The sequence below is a fragment of the Chionomys nivalis genome, chromosome 23, assembly GCF_950005125.1.
Source record: "Chionomys nivalis chromosome 23, mChiNiv1.1, whole genome shotgun sequence".
Classification (NCBI taxonomy): Eukaryota; Metazoa; Chordata; class Mammalia; order Rodentia; family Cricetidae; genus Chionomys; species Chionomys nivalis.
The window spans coordinates 11,111,363-11,128,073 of record NC_080108.1 but is presented as its reverse complement, the minus strand read 5'-3'; the positions used below and the strand labels follow the sequence as shown (position 1 = coordinate 11,128,073).

General features: G+C 49.0%; 1 protein-coding gene across 4 annotated transcripts in view; it reads right to left on the bottom strand.

Moving 5' to 3' along the window:
* Positions 1-16,711, bottom strand: part of Cemip (cell migration inducing hyaluronidase 1) — a 143,932-nt gene that overhangs the window by 34,471 nt on the left and 92,750 nt on the right. For all 4 annotated transcript variants that reach the window (XM_057756206.1, XM_057756209.1, XM_057756207.1 and 1 more), the window contains 3 exons: positions 15,988-16,179; positions 6,280-6,455; positions 4,988-5,197 (listed from right to left, as the gene is read on the bottom strand). In XM_057756206.1, coding sequence (XP_057612189.1) covers positions 4,988-5,197; positions 6,280-6,455; positions 15,988-16,179 — 578 coding nt within the window. The remainder of the gene's footprint in view (positions 1-4,987; positions 5,198-6,279; positions 6,456-15,987; positions 16,180-16,711) is intronic.

The window sequence follows — 16,711 nt, the reverse complement described above, 5'->3', positions numbered from 1 at the left end:
ATGTCCAGTGTCTTACAGTCTTACACATGCTATCGTGTTTCAACCTTAGCTCAATGGATGTCACTTGACTTGGATGCCCAAAGTCCCTCTTTTTGCAAGGGCCGAACTCAGACTTGATTTCCATCTTGTTTGAAACAGAGACCAATCCGCTGTCTTAAGGGAGCAATGAATCTCGCAGAGCCAGGAGGAAAGGAGGACAAAGGAGAAGGAAGGTCTGGGGCAGGAGAGGAAGAGTAATTCACACCTTTCTTAGCCACAGACTGGCTCTGTTACTCATACTGAGTATCCCTTGAGTGATAGAGGGGATACTAAAAACTGTTCAGATTGTTTCTCCTCAGAACACTTCATGAAATTGATTATTAGTTATAATAAATGGATAAAGAATGGATAGATGATATATATTATATATAGACAGATAGATATAAATAGATGATGAATGGATAGCTGATAGAGAGAGATAGATGATAATAGAGAAACAGATACAGATGCTAGCTAGGTAGATATATAGGTAAGTAAGAAACAGATGATGGTTGCATGAATAGATGGACAGGGAAATAGAGATAGATGGGCAGCCAGGTAGATGATAGGCACATACAGATAGACTTATCAACTAAATATTCTCTCTCTTTCTGGAGCTGTCCTTCCTTATATGCTGACCAGAAATAATGTGTAATCCTCTAGTCATTCTCTTTGAGAAAACCAAAACTGTATTTCCCCTTCATTTTTCTGAGCATCTTCTTGCCTGCCGAGAGCAGCTCATGATTCCTGGAAGCTGTTTTAGGTCTTCCACTGTGGTCAGTAGGGTTTGGGCAGGAAATTGAAAAGGAGAAAATTCATATGAAAGACCCAGAAACAGCTGTCAGGTATTGTTTCAACTAAAGTGACCCTTGATTTAGTTGTCACTGAGTCAGGGCATTTGGGGGTGGGGGTAGCTAAGACTGTCCTGTGTATATCAAATATTACACGGTCACTGCAGTCTGAACTGGCTTCCGTCAGCAACCTGTGTGTTCTACAAAGAACGATGCTTCAATTAAACAGACACAAGCAGAAATTAGTGATCAGGTTGACTCTCTGGATATGCAGGATTCCACGTTAGCTTCAATCAAGCTCAGACCAGAAATATTTCATTAAAAAATTGCCTATGAGAAACAGGCACTGACTCTTTCCCCTTGGCTGAGTTCCCCAAGCGATATGGGGTGCCAACTGTTTACTAGGCCTTTGCATGGCAGCATAAGCCACCTAGAGGTGACTGATTTAAAGCAGGAGCCTGTGCACAGGTTCTATGCAAATACCAGGCCATTTGATACTGGGACTCAAAATGAGGGATTTTGGCTCCCTCAAGGGACTCCTGGTACCAAAGAGGATGTTACTTACTCCTGAAATCTAGGGTGGGTATGATATTATTAATATGTATCTGTATGTATATATAGATACAAATATGTTTATGTATATACACACAGACATACCAGCGGGAAGCCTCACATGGAATTCAGCCATTTTAAAAAGAAATTTCATTTCCAAGCTTCTGCTGTTATTAAAAAATTTAAAAATAAAATTCCCCGAGAAGAAGCTGGCCTTGGAGCGCAGGCAAGGGTCATTTGTTCTGCAGATCTTAATGAGTTTTTGAATATGCAAATAGAAGTTGGGAGAGGAAACAGAAGAAAACACTACCTAAAAAGGGAAGGAATGCATCTGAGACTGTGCAGGGGAGGTGGGAAGGGGTGAGGGGAGAGGATAAGGGGAGGCAGAGCTCCCTCCTAAGGTCAGGTGCTGCCTGAGGAAAAGTGTGTGACCAGAGGGTGCTGTTCTGGAATATTCTCTACCCTCCTTTTTGTACCTCAGTCTCCCAGTGAAGTCCTGGACCAAGGTAGCTTTGTGGGAAAGGAAAGATAAAAATCTGGGTCCTACATCTGGGCTCAAGTGGAAAGGAGAGATGAGAGCAGCTATGCAACCTGACAACACCCAGGCCATGGTGGCGCACACCTTTAATCCCAGCACTCGGGAGGCAGAGACAGGCGGATCTGTGAGTTCGAGACCAGCCTGGTCTACAGAGCGAGTTCCAGGACAGGCGCCAAAGCTACACAGAGAAACCCTGTCTCGAAACAACAAAAAGAAGAAAAAAAAGAAAAAGGGGAGGACACATTCAAAGACATCAGAAAAGGGGTGAGCCAGGGAAAATGGAAGCCTCTCCCATAATTCCCAGGGCTGTGCAGCTGGCAGAGAAGATGCTGGGTTTCCCATCCTGGGCCCCAGATATCTTCAGTAGAATGCCAAGAGAAGGGTGTGGTCCCAAAGATGGAGAGCCTAGGGTCTGCCTGGACCTGTTAGCCCACAGAGCCATGCGTGGCCCAGCCTGCATGGAGGCAGTGGGAACTTGCTGTTGGTTTCACCCCCCTGTCACTTACAGTAAAGATAAACTGTGAGCCAGTGCCCAGGTAAAGGATGTGCTTCCTTCTGCTCAACCCCCCCTGACTTAAAGGAAGGAGGTAGAAGAGAATAGATCTCACACTGGAGTCTGGTACTTCTGCTACAGGCCAGGAATATACTGATTGCCTTCCAGTAACAGGAAGGCAATGTTCCAGGTCCTGCCTTAAAGCTTGACATATACATGAAGCACACACGGAAATAAACTGAGCCCATTTCCCTGTGGCCCCTGCAAAGAATGTATGTAAAACCTCTCAATGGGAAAATTCTTCCTTCCACCCTACACCTGTTAACATCCTGGGGATAGCGTGTGTGGAGCCTCCCTCTGAAGGCAGGCTTCCTCCCTGCACCCACCAGCACCGTGGTGGGCCACACTACATTGCCAGAAGGACGCCCTCAACCTAAGAGAGCAGTTTGGTGAGTTTTTCCTGGAGACCCTTCGTATGTGAGCATGCACTGGGATTTTTCAAAGTGGCAGAGAGGGAGCTCATTCATGCAGTTTTTGCCAAGAGCATCTAACTACACAGGCCCTACTTTTTGGTGCAGGCATATGCTGGCTGCTATCTCCAGGAAGCAGGGATGTTTTCACAGAGCACATAGAAATGCGGAGGCACATGGTGCTACCACCATTTCGTGTCCCCCTCGAAGCACATCACTTGTTTTATCTGGTTCCGCCCTCACAACAGCCCTTTGAAGCTGACTCTATCAGCATTTTCACTATGCACTGGAGGAAACTGAGGCCCAGGGAGTTTCCGTCGCTTCCCGCGACTCTACGCTTTTGACTTTTGATCATAGCGAAGAGATGCACGGGCTGAGAGAAGAGCAGTGGTTTGCTAAAGGAAGTGGCATTTTAGAGCCACACTGCTAAAAGCTGTCTCCAAAACGCAGAAAAGCAGAAGCTTGTGTTTGTGTCAGAAGAGGGAACTGGTTTAGATGTTGAACTAGAAGAGGCTGGAAGAGGTGGCTCAGTGGTTAAGAGCACTTGTTGGTCTTGCAGAGGACTCGGGTTCATTTCCTAGTACCAGGTTCCAGGGATCTCATGCCTTCATCAGACGTTTGTGGGTACCAGGCAAGCACATGGTATACATACATACATACATACACGCCTGCATTCCACATAAAAATTGATACACATAAAATAAAGCAATCTTTTTTTACAAAAAAAAAAGAATAAATGATAGGAAGGGGGGCTGCCTGAAGCAGGTTGAGGATGAAGGAAACTGGCCCCAAGGATGGGGGTACACAAGCAGAGGATGGGGAAGAACTATGAGCTAGCTGGCCTCCCGGGACACTGCAGGACCTGCTGGGGTGGGGCAAGTTGCTGAGACACTTCTTGGCTCCATACAGCTCAGCTCCACACAGCTTGGGGTGCTCCACACAGCTGGGATCTACTTATCTGGGATCCACCCACATCTGACCAGGGACGATGCTAGAGAAACAATCCCCTGTCCCCCAGCCCAGGGCATCTGCAGTCTAAACCACAACAGCATCTTTGTCTCTATATGGCCTCTTCTGGCTCTGTCAACTGAACCCTCTCCCTGAAACGTAGTCACCCCCTGGTAAACCCTGCAATCCAGGCAGCAAAGAAACACACACCAGCGTGAAAAGTCAACTTCTAGAGCAGCTGCATTCAGGATGGCGTACAAATGCACATTCCAAGAGCATGCAAAGCCAATCTGCAAAACTTCAGGTCTGCCTGGGATATGGCCCCGCTGCTGTCTGCTTGGCTCAGAGAACCAGAGTCCTGGATGCTGTCTAGATGGCTAACAGTGCAATTTGGTTCCGCCTTGGAAAGGCTGCAGTGAGTCTGTGCCTCCAGATCTGGCAAGCACAGCTCAGCTCAGAACTGCATGGTGGGAGATCCCTGAACGGCCACTAGATATTTGTACCTGGCACCCCAACCATGTGGTAGCTGGATAACAAGGCAGCCGAGAGATGCTCCTTTCTAATTTGGCAGCTGACATTCCTGGGAACTGGGCAGGAGGAAGTCTTAGCTTACTGTTGCACGGATCTGCTGGTTGGGCAAAGCTGTCCAGGGTTCTGCTCTAAGGCTCTGACTCTACTGTGGGTACCATTGACTCATTGTCCCAGGCTAGATCTGGGGGATAGGGGGATGCCCTAACTTACTGTCTCCCTTTTCCTACCATAAGTCTCTTGATTTCCCCACCTAAATTAACACAGACTCTTGGGGATGGCCCCCTGCCAGCTCTCGAAGCCTGTAACTCACTGAGGGGCTGGCTCCCCATGCTGTCCTGGCTAGTGTCCCGCATGCCTGCTCAGTTCCCCAAAGCCAGCCTGTTCTTTGGCAATACCTGGACTCCCTGCTCCGCAGATGGGTTGCTAGGATAATACAGCCAGGAATGTTTCACACGCATCCTCTACCCAAGCAAACTGAAAGGTAACCCTGTTCTGCAGGACTCCCAGGAGGAAACCGGAGACCTGACCGACTCCATAGTCTGTCCAAGTTCACACCAGAAGCAGGTGAGAGAAGGCACAGCCCAAGACCTCCCTTCCCCGCATGGCCTAAGTCCCTAGATAGGCTGCCCTTCCAGCAGGCACTTACCAACAGGCCATTGGAGCCGTGGACAGTGACGCAGCGGGAGAAGGTGTGGTGAATGGAGAGGTCCCTGATGTACGTAGGTGGGTCATAGCCTCCCCGCTCATCCAGGTCGCCAGCCAGGTGGAAGTGAATTGGGTACTGGCCCACCAGCTGCTGCCCCATGTACTTTAGCTCCACGCCCTCCAAGTGAGCGGCTTTAAACCCCAGGGCAAACTGCAACAGGAAAGGGAAAGTTAAAAGAACCCCGAGGCCGCACCTGATCCCTGCCACCCATCTGATACCTGCATCCCCAGAGGACAGAGGTATCACCTTTCCAGTCCTTTGTCACGGAGTACCTTCTGGGTACTCAACAAATCAACGACGCTCTGTGCACATTGATGACGATGCCTGGCCCTCTTTCACTAAGGAAGTGCAGCAAGGCTTTACAAGATGCTGCAGGATAATGGACTCTGGATTGGAAGTGCCCAGGACAATAGCTAGACTTGCTTTGATCTTCCTTTGCCATCTCCATAGCCACCAATGATGAAGGGATAATCCTAAAATGCTTGGGGGGTGGGGGTAACAGAAAACCTGCCGCAGGAGTGCTGGGGACTGGAAGACTTCAGGGTACCATTGCTTACTGTGTGAAGCCTTCTCCCGGGAAGGAAGGGGGTGCTGACTCTGGAGATACCCTGAGTCTCTGCTCTGGGGGCGTGCCTATGAGTGGTGGGTGGTCACAGCACAGGGAAACTGCTCGGCCAGGCAATGTGTGCATTCCAGGAGCTCCGCAGAAAGCACAGTCTGGAATGACGTGAGTCAGAAGCAGGTTTGGCCAACTTCTACCAGAGGAGCTGGAGTTTGATATGCAAACCATTTCCCTAGATTCGGGTACCAACTGGAACACTAGTCCAGCAGTCAATGCCCAGAGAGCTGCGTTGAGAATGAGTCTGAGCAGAGTTTCGGCTTCATGGGCGACAGAGCCGTGGGGACTTAAGACCCTTCTCATGAGCGGGAGGCACAGCAGTAGATTGTGTGAAGGAGAATTACTGTCTCCTCTAGGTCTCACTGTGCTCGTGGTGACAATAGCTAGAACCACAGACTAGGGACTGGAGACTCTAGAACCCCTAAAAACGTATGTCTGAACCACAAGACTCTCCCCACTTCAAAGGCCAGCAGAGCTCTCTCTGTGAACTCTCAGTTTCCTTTGGACAACCTCTTTGTTGACATTATTAAAAAGAATGACCTGCCAGGCAGCGGTGGCGCACACCTTTAATCCCTCCTGTAGGGCTAAGAGCCTCAGCCAGGCAGATTCCTACCTTGATGTGACCCCCGAAGGTATCGAAGTCAAAGAAGTCACAGATGTGGCTGCTGTAGGGGTAGCATTGGTCCTCCATCTCTCCCATCACCACGATGTTCCGAGTCAGGAGCCCAACCTCAGCCCGCATGTCCACACCGTCAATCTCCTCCCCAATGTGTAGGTACTGTGGCTTCCCTAGGGCACAAGAGGGTGAGGGGGCAGATCGGCAGGTGTAGCGTGCCCACTGTCTTCCTATCCTGTCCTCACACAGATAGCTGTAACTCGCTCTTCACCAGGCCCTCACTCAGGCTGGGTCCCACGGTCCTTGTTCCCACGACACAGAACAATGCTCACATCCGTATGGTCACATGCCTAGGAGCGGAGCTGTTGTTCATAACTACCCATGCTTAGGTCTTAAGACCATCACAGATTTGGTTGCTTGTCCAGTAATATTTATTCTTCTTCTGATTTTCAGAGCTAGACTCTCCCATGATCCATCTGACCCAGGGCTTCCCAGTGGTGCTGGGCTTCCCCCCACCTGCCTTCATCTAGGTAGAAGTGTCAAGGGTAGCCTTGAGTAGCCTCTCGTGCTTTCTAGCCTGGTGGGCTAGCCTCACCCCTCAACAGAGGAAAGCCACGGACTAGAGATGGCAGAGCAGAGGAGGGAGGGAGGGAGAGAGAGCACGTCTCTCCAGAGCTTCCACTGTAGCTGCCTTCCAGCTACAATTCTTCGGACAAAACTAACCCTCTCCCTTGCAGACCCCCACTTGAGAGGAGGGCAAACAAACGCATGCTCTACTCTCAGCAGCCTTGTGGAAAATACATTCACAGCCTGGTACTTGAGGAAGAGCAGGCTGGTGTTCCTGTGCCCAGAGCCGAGGGCTTGTATACATGCCCCTGTGGCACCACAGGGAGCAGTGGGGAGGAACTTGCATCCTGTACTGTGCTGACTTCATCCCACAGAGGAGGCCCTCTCCGGGCCTATGGGTCCTAGCCCTGTCCTGTGGCACATTCAGAAGGCATTGCCTCCAGCTGACAGTCCTTTCCAGGCCAGCCACCTCATCCCTCATCTGTGTTGCGGATGCTCTCAATCCTCGAGCTTTCCCAGACCCTGCTATCCTTGAGAAAAAAAATCTAACAAACCAAACACCCTCCTGCACTCCCTCCAGAACCCTGTCCTGTGTGGTCTGAATCCTTGACCCTGTGTTCTGTCCATTCTCTCCCTCCCACTACCTCACCCCCTTTCCAGTCAAATTCCCTTAGTCTCAACCCCTCCCATCTTCCCTTCCTCCATCTGTGTAGAAAACACGGCTTAAGACAGGCTCATTACTAAGATGGCTGATGGGTCTTGTGGCTATTTCTGTTTCCCTTGAGGATGCAATTACAAAGCACATGCCTCTCCTGTGTGGACTTCCATCCAGCCCAAACCACACCACCTACGCTACTCAGTTCTCACTCTGACCTTGACTTGATCGAGGAGGCCCTTGCCATGGCCTTGAGATACCACGAGTGCCCCTGTGTGAAGGCCCCGGGTAAAATTAGCAATACCCACCACAGTGGCCTTCCTCTGCTTTCTCACCCACAGGAAGAGCTGACCCCTGCCCTCCCCCTTCACTGGCACACATCCTGGGAGCTGGCAGAATTGTTAAGGAAGCAATGCAAAATGGTTTTAGAATTCTGCAGACTCAGTGAGACAGTGGTTTCTTTGAAGCAAGATGACATTGCTGCACGCTGAAGCTGAGAAAACAGCTCCGGGCAAGAGAACGGCGCGTGTTTTCTGTCGCATCTGTGACAAATTACCACAGCTTTATTTTTTATGGTCCTGGAGGTTAGTTGTCCGAAGTTCATTTCCTGGGGCAAGTCAAGGTGTTGGCAGGGCTGCTTGCTTGAGAAGGTGCCGCATAGAAAATGTTCCTGGGCTTTTTCAGATCCCAGAAGCCACCTGTGCTCCTGGGTTTGTGACCCGATCTCCCACCTTCCATGGCTCCATCTGCTTCAGTCTTACCACGGCTTTCTCCTCCCTAATCGTCCTCAATCCCTCTTATCTGATAACCTTTGTAATTATATTGGACCTGCCCACATAGCCCAGGACACTCTTCCATTTCCAGAACTGCAGTCAGAATTCTAAGTCCTTTTTGCCATGTGAGGCAATATTCATAAGAACAAAGAATAACATAACCAACCTAGATTCAGCCTTCCACAGAATCCATAAGAGTCCCAGGTATAGCGACAGTCAGTTTTCTGGTACTATAACTAATACCTGGGATGAATCAATTTAGAAGAAGAAAGGTTTATCTCAGTTCACAGTTTCATAGGTTTCAAGTCAGGACCTGCTGGCTATGTCGTTTGGGCCCGTGATGGCACAGGATCTCATGGTGGTTGCATATGCCAGAGGAAGTCCATATACTTTGCGGCCAGTAATAAAACAGAGAAAGGAGGAGACTAGTATCCCAAAGTCTTCTAGAATATATCCCTAACGAACTTAAGCCTTCCATTAGACGTCACCACCTTCCAACGGCTCCATGCGGAGTCTGACAGCGCTAGAGGAGATAATCGGAAGCAAGTTAACTGCAGACCGCTGGTCTTCTTCCTCCCTGGACCCACTATGGCTTTTGGGTTGGGTCACAGTCATGTGTCTTTACTGCTTTAAGGTCCTCTGGACATGTATGTAAAAGCCTCTGCTTCTATCCCTGGTTCATCTCCCTGCCTGTTGGGTCTGTGGCCTTCACAAGCGAGCTAGTCACAGGGCAAGGGGCAAGGATTGTCTCTGAAAGTGGCGCACACTGCTTCTGAGGGACACTCATGTCAGAAAGCCAGACAGAGGAAACACAGAGACAGCCTAGTGGCTGAAAAGGAAAGAGCCTGGGGCACATGGCTGTCATGGGGGTACAATAGGGAGGCTGTTTCTCTTTACCACTGGGCAGTGGTTCTGGGGGCTGAGGGAGAACTGTGAGCCTGGGCCTTTTCCAGCATGGCCACTTCTGTGTACTGCTGAGGATGATCTCCACAGAGGGTGAGTGGTCACTCTTCCTGGAACCTATTTATTTCCCACACACCCTTGACTCAGACTTCGAGGGCTGTGCAGGTCACTGTACCTCTATGTCCTTTTATGATGCACTCTCCGGTGGCATCTCTTCAAGAAGGACTGAACAGCCCCCTCCCACTCCTAGCCTTCTATTTGAACTCCTGCTGTCCTAGGTCACAGGGCCATGAGTGCTTTATTGATTCACTCTAGCTGGGCCAGAGTTTCCCAGAGGGAAGAGGTCTGTCCGAGCAATCTCCATCCTTCCTTCTGTCTCATCACATGTACCAGCTGTGCATGGTAGTCTACAGACTTGCAGCTTCCCCACATACATCTTGCCGGGGGACCACTTACATGTCAGCTTCTGTCTGGATACATCTTCCTTCTCTCTCTTCTCTGCCAGCGGAGAACCTCTGCTCTTCTGTTTGCTCTCCCAAGCGACCCCTGCTCAACATGCAGAGAACTGGACCCTCTTACAAAGCTGGGTATCTGTCCCCAAGAGCATCTTGGATCCTGGTCTTCTAAGTCTCAGGCTCCCGGATCCAGAACTAATCTTCCCTCGTGGACACCCCAAAGAACAGAGTTACCGACAATGCCCAGGGAAACTGGCAAAGCATTTTTCAGCCAAGCAAGACAGTTTGGGGTTGTGTGAGGGGAATGGTCAAAGAACTGACTCCCACTACCAATGAAAGGGTCGAGGGAAGTGATGGGCATTCCACTGGGTCCTGAGAGGTACAGCACAGATCTGGCTTCCCAGGAGATGTCCCCAGAGGGATAGATTTATTTTGGGAATAGGTGATACAATGAGCTACTGGCTCAGTCACACTAGCCCTCCTTCTACTAGTCTAAGGCAGAGGGGCAGACACTCTAGTCCCTGATAGGTTCAGCGCTTTCATCCCCACAATCCTCTTTTGTTGCCACCATGCTGGCTGGTCTTGCCTCCTGAGGCCCTTTGCCGTCTGAGCCTCAGAGTTTTCACCCACCTGGTTGCCTCTATCCAAGACTGTCATTCTCCACATGGTTCTGAGCCAGGCTGTGTGACTCAGTTTACAGAGGTGCCTGGAGCCTATGGTTTAAGTTCCCTGAACCTTGGGCCTTTCATCTATGAAGCAGAGATTTAAAAAAAAAAAAATAGCTCGCATCCCAAAAGGTAGCTAGATCGTTAAGTTAGTTAATCCACAGAATGTGTTTAAACAGCCCTGGGCACATGGTTGGAGGCCAGGGTGACAGAAATGACAGCAGCTGTCAGGGCTGTCTCCAGAGCTCCACCAGTGACAGGAACTGATGAACAGCTGGTTTCAGGGTTTTCTTTGTTCAATGGGGGTAAGGGGAGCTTGAAGGACTTCAGGTGGAGAGAAGGCTGTGTTTATCAGACTCCCATGGGTTAAGGAAGTGCAGGTCCTGCTGAGAACTGCAGGGATTTTGCAGTCACAGCCAACTCCCCTGATGCAAGGCTCCTTATCAGAACCGTTACAACACTGCTGCTGTCCACAGCGAGGCCGCTTATCTCTCTCCTTGTTCTTTCACAGGCCACTCCCAACCGCAGCAGCCGCGTGGAGCGGTATGCCTGATTCCTTCTGTCCCTTCCTGATGAGGGGCTCTCCCACCCCTCTCCACCCCCCTCCTTCTCACAGCACTCGCAGGCTGACCAGGTCAGCATCGTCCTGAATAATTTGAGAGCCTTGGGCCAAGGAAAGGAGCAGGGAGGACCTAAGACATAGAGGGACTCTAAACTTGGTATTTTTCTGAGTTTATCCACACACACCCCAATACCATACTCTGCAAACCTCCCCCGGACAAGCACAGAATCAGACACCATAAGAACAAGAGAAGAATTAGACCATCAACACCTTCTCTGGGAGACAGACACATAGGTACACTTGTAGGTTAGACCCAATCAAACCCAGAGAGTCAGGGGAAGTGGGCTGTCTTTCTCATACTGGCTTGCTTAGTCTATACTAGCACTACCCAACCACCCACAAGGACATCCTGTGACAACTGATTCCATGTTTTTCAACACAGTAGCCACTAAGCCCATGCGGCTTTCACATTTAAAACCTGTCTACTCTCCGAATTTAATTTGACTTCAATTTAATTGAAGCAGCCACCTAGGGCTGGTGGCTGCCACATTGGAAATCGTGGACTTAGATGTTTGATTTCTACAACCTCAGTCTCCTGTTCTGCTTCACACATAAAGCAAGAATCCCCAGAAGCTGAGGGTCTCACAAAGAACGAACAGGTGACCCTGGAAAGTGTTGGGGCTGTCAGGGGACAAGACACTCAAAGTAGTGGTGGCAGTGGCTCAAAGTGTGGAGATTATGAGGCAGAGTGGGAAGCTGACGATGAAAAAGGGGGGCAAAAGGCCAAGGGGGAGACTTCAGCTGTTGCAGCCACATCAAGAGGTGCTGGGAATCACACTGCAGTTGGCAAAATTTTGAAAAAAAACTTTTTAAGATGACTCGTGTGTTTCCAGCACTTTGTCTCCTCATCTGTTTCTCATCAGCAAACCTTTAAAATGCAAAGAAGGCTATTTTCTGGAATTAGAAGGAAGGAGGATCCGAGAAGATGGTACTCCTATCTACTGCCAGACTGAGGAGGCGACCCTATAGAATGCAGCAGGTGGGAGAAGGCAGGCACAGAAAGGGATGCGCAGGTGGAGTCCTCTGTGTTAGTGGGGGAGGGAGAGCAGAGAACAGACTTTGGAAAGAGGAGCAGTGGGTGCCTGCTCAGGAGAGACAGATGGACAGACAGGTATGCACGCATACTCATCCCCACCTGAGGCTTCTGTGGCACGGCTTGCCAGAAGGAGCTGTTTCCATGGGGACACAAAGCCTCTGAGCAGAGTGGCTGATCCACTCCTACTAGGCGGTGTGAGGCTGAGGCAGAATCCTTCGCTGCTAAAGCATAAAGGACTTGGGGCATCACGAAGCAAGTCTAGCATTGTCTCCACTCCTACTTGTTTGGTTTTTCGAGACAGGGTTTCTCTGTAGCTTTGGTGCCTGTCCCAGAACTAGCTCTTGTAGACCAGGCTGGCCTCGAACTCCCAGAGATCCACCGGCCTCTGCCTCCCGAGTGCTGGGATTAAAGGTGTGCGCCACCACCACCCGGCTCCACTCCTACTTTTATCCTTTGGGACTTGACCACCCAAGTAGCCCTCTGACACTCCTGGTCCAGTTGGTTGAGTTGGTGGCATGCTTATTGGGAACAGTAGCCCTTAGCATGAACCCCCACATCTCTGCTGTGTGAGCCTGGCATCGCATGGGTCCTTCAACCTCAGGGTTATCTTGCCATCCACAGCTCTCCTGCTCAAAGTGAGATTTCCTCTCTGGACCTTAAGATGCTCTATCTTGGGATTCAGATGAGGTCTAGTCTGCCCAGACTTAGCAGAAGTCCTACTCCTACTTCCAGCAAGAACTGGTAGTCAGTTAGGCTTCCCCCATTCTGGATAGCTACATGTTGCTTGGAGCTGCAAGGAGTGACATCAATTCAAAGGACCTGCCAAAGGGGGCACCTGACATCCCTAGGAGGTTGTCTACCATGCACTGTCCCATTGGTGATCACCTATGTGTCCTATAGATGCAGGCATGGGAAGTTCTGCCTTGCTAGGGGACACCCAGCAGACTCATAGACCTCAGTGGGTTCCTGTACATTCAAACAAAGCCCCTAGTTGCCTTCTCCCCCTCTGAGTCCGAGGAGTTCTCCTCATGACTGGACCACCCTGCTCAGGTAGTGTGCCTACATGACTTCCTTTCTAGCAATACTTCTCTCTCCTAGCCACGCTGTCATCTTCTCCCATCACCCTGCTTAATCTTGAATTACTCAGGGAAAGCACTATGCCCACTCCAGCTGAGCTGGATCCCTTCTCCCTGTGCCCAGCTCCTCCCACATCTTTCTATCATCATTATTGTGACTGGAGTTGTATTTTTCAGGCTCTTTGATGGAGGCCTTTCTTCCTGCCGGGATGCAGCTTTCCTGGGAGCAGGGAATGGTGTCCATGTTGCTCACCATGGCACCCAAAAGGCTGATACAACTGCCCGGCACATATTATGTGCACAGGAGTTGCTGGGCAAGTAGATCCTTATGTTCCCCACAAAGGTGCCTGCCCATCATTGGAGAGGAAGGTGCACAGATGTGACTCCCACACCTGGAGACACAGAGATCTCCAGAAGAAAACTTCAGGCTGCCCCAGATGTGAATCTTCCTTAATAATCATGATAGAGGTTGTTTTCTCCTCCACAATGCCATGTGCCTACAGGTCCCAAATGGTGGAAACGGCAAACTGAAGCATACCAGGTCCAACCATTTGTAATTAGTCAATCTCCTTCCTTCCTTCCCACACTGAGGATCAGCTACTAAATTATTGCACTTAGGGCTGTGGAGGCGGCTCAGTGGTCAAAGCACTGGCCACACGAGCGTGGAGACTCAGCTCAGTTCCCGCACCTATGTAAATACTGGTTGGATGTAGCAGCTCACCTATAATTCCAGGGCTCCAAAGGTGGAGACTGGAGATTCCTGGAACAAGCTTACCTGGTCAGACTAACTGCGTCAGCAAGCTCTAGGTTCAGCTGAGAGACCACCTCAGTGAATAAGCAGGAGAAAGACAGAGGATGACTACCAAGATGAACTTTGGGCCACCACCCATATACCTGCACATCTCCCCACATGTGCCCAAACATATTAGAACATGCATACACATATGCACACAAAACCCACATACACGTGAGAAGAATAAAAAGAATTAATGTAGCTGATGTCAATAGCAATTGTAGCAAGATAGGTATGGCGGCGCAGGCCTTTGATCCTAACACTTGGGACATACTTAGACTTTTATCACTTAGATTATTCTGTTCACTTTGTTTCTTTCTTTTGGGGATCAAATTGATGTAGACTCGATTATAAGATGCCTCAAAGCCTTTCCTGAAGAATGCAGGGTTCAAGCCTTATCATTTAAACAGGGGATCTCTTACCTTGCAACTCTCCTCATCTAGACTCGACCCGCCCCCGCTACTGCCTTCTCTTTTTTTACCCCCAAATTAGCATCTCACTAAAAATGTTTTTGCAGACTCTGTAATGGGTGCCTTGGGATTCCAGCTGCGTACCTGACACAACAGGGCCCCCCTTTCCCCAAGAACAAGCTCAGGAGGCAGAACTCCATCATGGCTTCTCTCTTCATGAAAATCAGGCTCCTCCCAACCAGCCAAGAAAAAAGATTGTTTAGAGTTTTAGTTTCTGAAGGTTTATTTCTAAACTACTAGACATTTGAAATATACTGCATATGTCTTCTCAGGGCTGAATTTTCTCATCAAGATTGAGATACTTCCCCAGGTAGTAGTATATGGCATTACTTAAGAAGGAATAGGAGGTGTGGCTTTGTTTGAGGAAATGCGTCATCGGGGATGGGCTTTGATGTTTCAAATGCTTGAGCTAGCCCCAGTGTCTTTCTCTCTTCCCGTTGCCTGCCAACCTGGTTGTAGAATTCTCAGCTACCTTTCTAGTACCGTGTCTGCCTGCGTGCTGCCATGCTTCAACCATGATGATAATTGTAAGCAAGCACCTAATACGTTCCTTTATAAGAGTTGTTGTGGTCATGGTGTCTCCTTACAGCAATAGAACACTAACTAAGACAGTCTCTTTTGCTATCTAACAATCTGTGTTTCTGGTAATATCACAAAACATCAAATATTGGGAATGAAAGTTAAGATTCAGGAGAAGAAAAAAGGAAACTTGAAAGCTATGGAAAGAGGGAAATTAAAGTATTGAGGTAGACTAATTTTCAAACAAATATTCATTCTATCATTTCAGTCTCTGTAAGAAAAAGAGGCTCTTCTAGTCATTCATGCTGAACTTGACCATGGGCTGTGTCCTGTACTGACCTGTGTTTTGGTCAGCAGACTTTTTATCAGAGTATGTCAGCTTTGTTTAGTTTTTCTGAGTTCATTTTTTAAAATTGTGTTTTGAAATAAGATGTTACCTTAAAGCTCAGGTTTGCTTGGAATTCACTATACACCCCAGGCTGGTCAAATTCACCATGCAATTCTCCATACCTGGTCTCCCAAGTTCTAGAATTCTAGACATAAGCTAGTATGCCCAGAGTGAGCCAGTTTTAAACCCAGACTTTAGAATTTCTCCATTTCCCTCTCATTTCTATAGGAACATTCAACTTCTGTCATAAGAAGAATGTGTCTGGGGAAGACTAAGAATAGTGTAGAACCGATCTGAACCCAGTTTCTATGCTGGAGCAAGACTCAGTGTAGAACAGCTTAAGGACAGTGCTATGATAGTGTCCCCCAAAGACCCATGAGTTAAATCAAGCTTTGCCATGATGCTATTAGGGCTAGCCTAGTGGGAAGAAGTTAGATCATCTTCCTCTTTCTTTGTTTCCTGGATGCCATGAGACAAGTAACTCCTTTCACTCCTAATTCTTGTCCTGACCAGCAGGGCCAACAAACCATGAACTGAAGCTTCCAAAACCATGAGCCAAAATAACCATTTCTTCTTAAGTAAATTTATTTAAGATATCAGTTTAGGCTGCCTGCCTGGACAATGTATAGATGCATCAGAACGGAGCAAATGCTTGCAGCGAGACTCTCATCGTTTTCTTTGTTACACAGCATTCTGAGAATAGCTCACAGATACACATCTCCTTTCACTTGAGGTCTACCCGTGTCCAGATTCATGCAGCCTGGGTAGAAGTGGGATGCCTACCTGCCACTCTGACCTGTGTAGAGGCACAGGCTTTGCAGGTGAGAACCTGGAACTCTTCCGCCTGGTACATGGAGTAGTCAGTGCTGGCAACGACCAGGGTGTCTCCAGGCCTCCAGGACTGCACATTGTCCACCAGGTTCAGGATGGTACTGTTTACGTTGGTGTCGATGCTGACCGTGAGCTTGGGCCTCACTGTAACCCCAAAACAGGAAGGAGTGAGAGGCAGCCCTTTGCCCTCAGCAAACATGTGGCTGTCCACCTCTTCCCCCTCCCCTCTGGAAATCGGTAAATGCCAGGTGTGCCCTTCCAAAACCCAAATCACCAGGCTCTCTCCATCACAGTCTCAGTACTTACAGGTTTTTGAAGTCAACAAAAACCCAACCAAAAAAGACCCATTCATTAGCTCCGGGCAGAGGAATTTTCCACTGACTTCTAAGCTGGTTTTCAATGCTCTGCCTCACCACACCCACTTTGCCCAAAATGTAAAACAAATATAGACCTTCTCCACTGTTATTTACAGTAGCCGTAAGCCCCACCCCCAGTCCATCCCTAATGACTGCTTTCTGGAGATGCTGATTCCAGAACAAACCAGCCATTTCCAGTCCTTTCTAAGGAGGACCGCCTGGGGAACTGGCTTTGAAATAAATAACAGAAGAGGCAGAAAGTCTGTGTCAGCCCTGTCCACCAGCACACTGCCTTCTTGAACCATGCCCACCCCTTCTAG